At 58.0% G+C, this 9,165-nt stretch overlaps 1 protein-coding gene across 1 annotated transcript in view; it reads left to right on the forward strand.

Moving 5' to 3' along the window:
* The window catches only part of Pkd1 (polycystic kidney disease 1 (autosomal dominant)), a 41,873-nt gene that overhangs the window by 3,020 nt on the left and 29,688 nt on the right, over positions 1 to 9,165 (forward strand). Inside the window, exons 3-4 of the mRNA XM_013011248.1 lie at positions 5,669 to 5,741; positions 7,335 to 7,476. Of these exons, the coding sequence (XP_012866702.1) occupies positions 5,669 to 5,741; positions 7,335 to 7,476 (215 nt within the window). The remainder of the gene's footprint in view (positions 1 to 5,668; positions 5,742 to 7,334; positions 7,477 to 9,165) is intronic.

The following is a 9,165-nucleotide window of genomic DNA, read 5'->3' on the forward strand; positions in this document are numbered from 1 at the left end:
GGCCCCGGGACGCCGGACGCCGCGGGCCTGGCCGCTCCCAGGGCGAAGCTCCAGCTGGGACGTCCGCCCGGCTAAATAAGGAAAACCTGGCCCCGGGGCCAGCCGGGGCTCCGGGTTTCTGAGGAGAAAACGTCGCCCCTCCCCGCGGGGCCCGGCGGACGCCCGCCGAGGGGACGGGCGGGGGCGCGGGGAGGACAGACGCGCTAATTCGAGCCTCGTCGGCGGGAGGCTGGTCGGGTTCCGGCCCGGGGTTGGGCGGGTCTGTGGTGGACGCGAGGCCCTCGGTAAGGGTCGATGGGTGTGTGAGAATCGGTCCCGGGTAAGTCGGGGCGGGGGAAGAGGGCGGGGAGGGGCCGGGCCCTGCAGTGGAGGGGGCAGCGGACCCACAGGTGCGCCGGGCCTGGACTGGCCCCAGGTGCTCTGTGGCAGCGTGATCCTGAGAACCCAGCCTCGGGGTCTGTGTTGGGAGCAGCCTTTCTTTGGGGGTGGATAGGCGCAGGGGAACCCCAGCCTTCCTGGTGAAGAAGTCGTCTTTTTGGAGACGTGACGCAGTGGGTATCGCGCGCGACTGAGTAGGGCTTGGCCTCGGGCAGTGCCCAGGACCTAGGGTTGGACTGGAAAGGATGCAGAGAACAGGATTGCAGGCACTGACCCTCCAAGGCTGAAGAGGTTCAGAATTTTCTGGGCACTTCCAGCACCTCGCTTCCAGAAACTCCTGCTGTGTTCCCCTGGGGAGCTTCTTCCATCTCTGCTCTGGTTAAACCATAAATGGGTCCTGGGCATTCGGCTTGGGTGGCCCCATGGAGGGCCACACAGGGAGTCCTGTGTCCCTGGGGTTTTGCCCAGTGGCCTTGGGAGTGGGAAAAGAGCAAGTTCTGTGGGGCTGGCCAGGAGCTGCGACTGGGGCCTGCTGGGCTTGTCATTGTGCTCTTTGACTGGAAGCCTTCATGCCTCAGGCGTGTCTATGGAGATGCCCCCTCCCGCCTGCCAGCAGGGCCCACAGAATTGCGTCAGATGTTGTGGGTGCACGCACCTCTCTCTCTGTTGGCTGGCTCCCACTGGTTCCTGCTTCCTCCGCCTCTCTTGCCCCTGTTGCATCTCTGCTGGTCTCCCAGGAGCTGTGGAGGAAGTAGAGGAGGAGGGCCTGGAGCTTGAGCCCTTACCTTGGTGGGTCCTGTTACATTCTGGTCCTGGGCTTTGGTAAAGGAGCCTTACTGGCCCTGGTGTTGTCTCATGTATTTTAGGGACTAGGAAGCGGCACATATCAGGGATTCAATAAGTGCTTAGTCACTGATTTAGGATTTGGGGGCTTTCGGCCTTCTATTTGTGGGAGCACCCAGGCATTGTCCTTGGGGGAGGGGACATACCCCTGGCAGCCTGGCCTGGCCTGATCTGGCAGGATCCTTGGGGATCCTGGCCACTCTGTGTGCAGTGGGGCCTCAGCATGGACTCAGATGGGTGAGTAATGGAGGAGGTTTGGCATATACCCCCCTAACCTTCCCCTGAGAGATTTCCAGAGAGAACACAGGAAACTAGGGCCTTAGGGGCAGGTGTAGAGGCTTCTTCCTGCTGACCTGAGAAACCCTTGTCTGCACTAGGTAGGTTGTCAGCCCTGTAGACTCCTAGCAAGATAGGTGGGTCTCAGAGATGGGACAGGCCAGGGCCCGAGACTGCAGCCTCCCAGGCCAGAGCTTAGGAGCACCGAAAGAGCACTGCGAGCGCTACCTTCTCACTGTCACCAGTAGTTTCTGTTGGGGCACAGGACCTCCACTGGCTGAGCCAGTGGGAGGTGAGACCACAGACTTCCAGCTTTTCTTGGGTTAAAGTGATGTGGCAGCTGGAACAAGATGACGTTACTGGCAAAGGTTGCTGCTCTGCTATTTTTAAAGCTTTGTTATGGAGAACAGTAGGCAGACAGAATGATGACTCTCATGTTCTCTCCTTCTTGCCCCTGCTACAAGTTTTGAGCAAAATACTAGCATCCTGCAAGTTTTTCTGTGTTTTGGAGTGATATATACACTCAGAACACACCTAAAGCATGGGACGATTCTTTTTTGTTGTTGGTGATGGTGGTTGTGGGGCTTGAACTCAGGGCCTGGGCGCTGTCTCTGAGCTCTTTTTGCTTAAAGTTAGCACTCTACCACTTGGAGCTACTGCTCCCCTTCAGGTTTTCTGGTGGTTAATTGGAGATGAGTCTCATGAACTTTGCTGCCCAGATTGGCTTTGAACCATGATCCTCAGAACTCTGTGTCCTGAGTAGCTAGTATTAGAGTGTGAGCCACTAGCACCTGGCTTGGAATGATTCTTTAGTCCTATTAAACGGTGTGTTCAAATTTTCACTTGTCTTAGTTTTGTGTGTGTGTGTTTGTCTGTGTGTCTGTGTCTGTGTATAGGGACCTGAACCCAGGGCCTGAGTACTGTTCTTTAGCATTTTCACTTAAGGCTGGTGCTCTACCACTGTAGTCATAGCTCTCTACTTCTAGCTTTTAGGTGGTAATTGGAGGTAGGCTCTTATAAGCTTCCTACCTGGGCTGACTTCTAATTGACCACAATTTAACTCAGCCACCTGAGTAGCTAGGGGTACAGGCATGAGTCTGTACAATGCATCTTTTTTTTTTTTTTTTCTTTGGGCCCGGTCGTGGGGCCTGAACTCTGGGCCTGGGCGCTGTCCCTCAGCTCTTCAGCTCAAGGCTAGTGCTCTACCACTTGAGCTACAGCGCCACTTCCGGTTTTCTAGTGGTTTATTGGAGATAGGAGTGTCACAGTCTCTCCTGCCCGGGCTGGCTTTGAACTGTGATCCTCAGATCTCAGCCTCCTGAGTAGCTAGGATGACAGGCGTGAGCCACCAGCGCCCAGCTATTTTTGTTTTTTGTGCTGGTCCTGGTGCTTGAACTCAGACTGGGTGCTCACTTCGGCTTTTTTTGTAATTAATTGGAGATAAACATCTCATAGACTTTTCAGCCTGGGCTGGCTTCAAACTGTGATCCTTAGATCTCAGCCTCTGAGTAGCTAGGATTATGGGCGTGAGGCCTGGTCTCTGGAGTCTCCATCTTATATGCGAAGAAACATCTCAACTGCAGCCAGTCCTATCCCCTTCTTCAGTACTCAGGGTCATAAGTAAGTAGGTGAGCTCCAGGCTGGGAATGTGGTAGAGTGCTTGCCTAGAATGCATGAAGCCCTGGGTTCGATTCCTTAGTACCCCATACACAGAAAAGGCCAGTAGTGGCACTATGGCCCAAATGGTAGAGTGCTAGCCTTGAGCAAAAGAAGCTCAAGGACAGTGCTCAGGTCCTGAGTTAAAGCCCCATGGCAAAAAAATACAATAAAAAAGTAGGTGAGCCCCAGGAGCCAGTAGTGTGCAGCGTCCCTGTGAGTAGTGCTGCAGGAGCAGTTCCAGGGCCAAGAGGCACCCGTGGGTCATCTCCCCTGTTGCGGTAGGACTTGTATCTGGGGTATATTCTGATTAAAAAGTGGCAGAGTGGTAGAGCGCATGCCTTGCATGCCTGAGGCCCTGAGTTCGATTCCTCAGCATCACATAAGCAAAAAGAAAAAAAAGCCAGAAGTGGCACTGTGGCTCAAGTGGTAGAGCACTAGCCTTGAGCTGAAGAGCTGAGGGACAGCGCCCAGGCCCAGAGTTCAGGCCCACGACCAGACCCCCCCAAAAAAACAGTGGCAGAGGATCCCAAGAGGTATTTCACCAAAGAAGATAAACAACTACAAAAAAGATGCTCTGTGTAATTAGTCATTAGGGAAATGCTAGTCAAAATCACAGTGAGCTGAGTTTGGTGGTCTACACCTGTAATACCAGCAAGAGGATTTAGAGTTCAAGGCCAACCTGGGCTATATAAAATAACAAACTTGACATAAAACACCCAGAATAGGCTAATCAATCCACAGAGACAGAACGTGGTGGGGGTGGGGGTGGAAGGGCTGGTAGCCAGGGGGTCGGGCTTCTTTGGGGATGATGAAATTGTGTGGTGCAGATTAGTGATGAACGCTCAGCCTGCCTAGGTACTAAAAATCCCTGAATTGTCTGCTCTGGGTAAACTTTATATACTATATGCTTCTCCTTGTTTAAAAACAAAAACCACCCTGGGAGAGTACCTATGGAGACCCAGTCCTTACGTCCTCTCCCTCTGTCTGGGCCCTGTGTCGCCACTTACTGTCCTTTCTCTCACAGATGCCTCACTGGCGCTGTGGGGTGAGAGCAGCTCTCAGATCCACGGGCCAACAATCGGACCCCTAGAAGCCGGTCATTTCTTTTTCTTTTCTTTTCTTTTCTTTTTTTTTGGATCCGGCCGTGGGGCCTGAACTCTGGGCCTGGGCGCTGTCCCTCAGCTCTTCAGCTCAAGGCTAGCACTCTACCACTTGAGCCACAGCACCACTTCCCGCTTTTTTTTTTTTTTTTTTTCTGCTTATGTGGTGCTGAGGAATCGAACCCAGGGTCTCAGGCATGCAAGGCAAGCGCTCTACCACTGAGCCACCTTCCCAGCCCCCCGGGTCATTTCTTAAATCACTCAGTGTTACAACAGTGGTGATACGATTGGCCCCTCCAGAGCAAGCCCCTGAAATGGCAGGAAGTCTCGGTTCAGGATGCAGGGAAAGGTGGCTGTGGAGCCTCCTGAATAGGCTTGGGGTGTTTGAAGGGAGGGGTGGCGGTGGCAGGACTTGTGGTCTTTCTGCCTGAGCCTCCCCGAGTTCTCTGACCATCTCTACGCTGGTCGCTTCAGCTGGCTTCGGGAGGGAGGCATGCGGGCCTGGCGTCAGACTGAGTTCAGCCCTCAGCTCCTCCTCTCCCTGTGTCACCTTGGCCGAGTCACTCATCTCTGTCTGACCAAGGGCGTGTGTGGGGCGGTGAGGTTGTTAGGAGGCAGTGACTGGTGCCCATCCTCTTGGTGCGTCCTGTTCTTCCACCCACCCTGGGCAGCTGTTGTGCCCGGCTTGCCCAGCCTCCCTGGCTGTCACCCATTTGAACCGGAGTGTTGTCTTGAGTTGGCATTGTGGGGCTTTGTGGAAGGCTGTGCCAGGCTGCAGGCGCCTCTGTTCTCTCTGGACTTCTTGGGGACTTCTTGTTAAGTCTGCTACCTTCCCCTGTCTGTCCTGCCAGCCCGTGAACCTTGCATCCTGGGCTGCCATCCTGTGACAGCTAACTGGGTGGCCATTACCAGATGTGGCTCCTGCCTGGCCAGCACTGCTCCAAGCCTCCCTGGGGCCGAGGGGTAGCTCTGCTCCATCTCCGCCCCTCCCGCACCCTGGGGTGCTCTGCCAGAGGGCATGCAGTGTGGAAACCCGGCTCCGGAGGGAGACCCTGCCTGGGGTTGGGTTTCAACCGAGGAAGTCATTTTGGATGGAGACACATTTTCCTTTCTGGAACAGTGGTGGCCAGCGCCAGCAGCAGGAGCCCAGACGACCAGCCCGCCTCGCTCTCTGGAATGAAAACATCCTTCTGCTGCCGTCTGGGGTGGCGGCCGTCTGGACTGGGTGTGCTCAGGCCTGGCCTGGCCGTCCACGGCCTGGGCTCCAGCTGGCCTGGAGTGGGTGCAGCTGTGGGCGGGCCAGCACTCTGGGCACAATGGGGTGTGAGCCCGTCTCCCTGCAGGACACGATGCAGCTGGAAAATGCAGCTCATGTCCTTTCTGGGAACACCTCGTTCCCTCTGGCTTGGCAGCTGTCTTCACCAAGGGGCCCGATGGTGCCCTGGCGCTTCACGCCAAAGAGAGGGCCTGTGCTTTGCGGCCCAGGTGAGCAGGGCGTTCTTCCCCTGATGGTCTCACAGGCCCAGCCCTGGCAAACAGTGGCATCTTCAGCACTCTCGGGGAGCCGCCGTGGCAAGCCATTGTCCCAGGACAGGGGTGCAACCCATCCCTGTCTGTTCCCCAGGGACGCGAGGGCAGTGTTTGTAGTTACAGGGTACAGATCGAGGCGCTGCGTGGCCGGGAGTGAGGGGCCTCTGGGGTCTTGAGCCTCCATAGGACTTGACAGCCCAGGCGCTGGGCACCACCAGACCTCAGCCGTGCTCAGCACCTGAGTGTGGTGGACTGAGGCCCCTGCCCCGTCCCTTGCTCTCCCCTGCCCAGCCTCTCTCTCTCTGAACAGTCTTCAGTCTGCTGGCTGCACCTCAGGGTGCTGTGGGGAGACAGGCGCCCTGGCCTCCACACTCCTGCCCCGGCTCGCCGTGTGGCCCAGGCAGTTAGGTGGTCCTGATGCGGAGTCACCACCAGGGGGTGGTGCGGCGGGGCTGGGGTCTTTGTATCCCTCCTCCTGAACCGGTGGCCTGGGTACCCTAGCTACAGGTGGGGCACACCCTCCCTGCCACCTCTCCTCCACCTAGTTTGGTGAGTACCCAGATGGAGAACACCAGTAGCTTCCCGGGGTGGGTGGACCCCGCCCTGCACACCCTGGTCCTCCTCCTGCCGGATGGGAGGACGCCATCCTCCACTCTCTCATCCTGTTCTTTCTGGCTCTGAGGCCGGGGTCTCCTAGTCTTGTCCTGCCTGAGGGCTTGGAGGACCTCGTGGGTTGTCACGCATCCTCGTGACAGTAGGTTGTCAGAGCACCCAGTGTCTGTGTCGAGGAGCGCAGAGAACCTTGTAACACGGGGCTTTTCCTACAGCCCGGGCCCTGGGACGGGGAGGGACGGGGAGGCCCCTGGGTCTCGTGGGCACACCCCCACAGGACACTCCTGTGTCTGTTGTCGGGGCCCCAGTGTCCTTTCCCCCCCGCTGCTTGCGGGCCCTGTGTGGCCCAAGCAGGAGCTGTTGCGAGCGTCCAGGGCGGGTGGGGCTGCCCCAGCTCCTGCCTCTCTCCCGGGAAACGCTGGGTATGTGCAGCCGAGTGGCCCCGGCCTTCTTGCCGCCAGCACACTCCTTGTGTTTTTCTTCAGCTCTCTTTCCTAAACTTGAATTCATTAAGTTAAACATCATTTCCGGCCCTGGAAGCCAGCCTTGCTTGCCATAAATAGAAGGGAGCAGAAAGCAAAGGGAATGAAAACAGTGTGAGGATACTGAACTCACACTGGCTCCCGCTGCTGGGCTCCCAAAAGGAAAGTCCATTAGCGTTGAAAGACACCGTTACCCAGGCCTCTTGGGGGCTCTGTTCCCTCCACCTGAGCCAGGGCCCAGCCCTCGCGCGGCCTCTCCTCCCTGCTCTAGGAGATGTGCATGGGGTGGGGGATCCGTCTTGCTGCGGAGAGGGGCCTGCTCCTCTGGGGAAGGGGGACCTCCTCCCCGAACTTTCCTGCCTGCCAGAGGGAGGCGGCGGCTGTGGGGCAGAGTGGGTTACATAACGTCGGCAGGCGGCCCCTTGGAGCCGTTCCCCCTGAGCCCTGTTTCCAGCACAGCCGCCAGCCAGTGTGGGGCGGCGGTGCCGGGCCTGGCATGCGCCCGCCTGCTGACCACATACGTCTGGAATGCGCAGATGTTTCCTTGGGGGCTCCCACTGGCCACCCTGACTCTCATCATCGGGATTGGGGAGCAGGCAACCAGACCACTCCCTGCCTTGGCAGAGGAGGAAACTGAGGCTGCTTAGCTGTTGGCTAGAAGGTTTGAGCCTCTGTTGCTGTGGCTCCAGAGCAAGACTGGCCCTGAGCGCCGTCCTGCGCTCCGCAAGTGCCCGTGTGTCCCTCCCGGCCACTCACCAGTGCTCACCTAACACGCATGCCGTCCCGCCCATCTCTCCAGAAAGCCTGCCCAGGAAGCCTGCCTCATGGTGTCACCTCACTGTCAGTAGCCTGGGGATCCACTAGGAGGGGAGGGTGAGGAGCTCCTATTTTCTCCTTTGAGCCTTGATACGGGGCTGTCGACCACTCCTGGGGGAGTCCCAGGGCCTACTTGTTGGGCTGGGGGACTCCACAGGTGACAGAGGTGTCTCCGTGGCACACAGGTGCTCCTTCCCGAGTCTCTGATATGGAAGGCAGAGGGGAAGAGAAGGGCCCAGCGGGGTCTCATGCACCCCTCCCCAACACATTGATGCTTTTTTTTTTTTGTCGGTCATGGGGCTTGAACGCTGGGCCTGGGTGCTGCCCCTCTTCTGCTCAAGGTAAGCGCTCTACCACTCGAACCCCAGAGCCACTTCCGGCTTTTTCTGCTTATACAGTACTGTGGAGTCAAACCCAGGGCCTCATGCATGCAAGGTGAGCCCTGTACCACGGAGCCACCTTCCTAGCCGCTCTGATGCAGCAGGAGACCCGTCAGCAGAGGCCCCGCGTGCATGTTTCCTGTGTCACAAACTGTGCGATTACATACCAGTTGTACAGGCGGTGGGGAGCAGCCTGCCGGGCTGTGGGGCTCCACGTGTGTCTCCTGAGCCGTGTCTCAGGCTGTCATGGGCATCTCCCTGCTCCCTTGCTACATGGGGTTCCCAGATCAACCCCTATACTAACCCGGCCTGACTCCTTCCAGCGTTGGCCATGGAGTCCCTGCAGGGCTCAGAGGGTCCAGCTGCCCTAGAGCATGGCCCCCACTGGGGGTGGCCCCCTCCTTGCCCCTGCTGCTCTCAGGTGCTCCCAGCGAGGCCGTTGGCTCTCCTAGTGGTGGGTGAAGGGCCTGTGGTTGCTGTCGGTGCCCTCACTTCTGTGTCCTTCCTGCCAGGGACACAGAACCTGCTTGTGTCCCCTCCATGATCTTTGCAGGGAATCCCAGTGGAGGGCCAGGTCATCAGACTGGTGACATCACATGGGGGTGTGTGTGGAGGAAGCTAGGGGAGCTGGAGGGGAGGGACGGGCCAGGTCTTGGCATTCTCCCAGGACCCTAACAGCCACAGCAGACAGACAGGTGGAAAAGCTGGTATTCAGGGCCTTGAGGCCATGGCTTGGGGTCTGGTGAGGACATGCGCGCCTCCTGTGCTCTGTAGCCAAGCAGTGGTGCCCTGCCTGCCTGTGCTGCGTGCTCCCTGAGGGCACAGGCTGGCAGCGCAGGGCCTGGCTTCTGTTCAGATCGCCTTTCTGCCTCCCAGGCTGGAGAGCCTCACAGATTGCTCCCTGAGTCTTGTGGTGAGAAGCGCTGGCCCTGCGCTGTTTCTGGGATGAAGGGGGGGGTGCAAAGACCCCAAGGCTGACCTGTCTCTGCCGACCCCAGAGACCCCACACAGCTGCCCTGCAGGGTAGATTCCCTTCCCTTCCCTTCCCTTCCCTTCCCTTCCCTTCCCTTCCCTTCCCTTCCCTTCCCT

The sequence above is a fragment of the Dipodomys ordii genome, unplaced genomic scaffold (assembly GCF_000151885.1).
Source record: "Dipodomys ordii isolate 6190 unplaced genomic scaffold, Dord_2.0 Scaffold14, whole genome shotgun sequence".
Taxonomy (NCBI): domain Eukaryota; kingdom Metazoa; phylum Chordata; class Mammalia; order Rodentia; family Heteromyidae; genus Dipodomys; species Dipodomys ordii.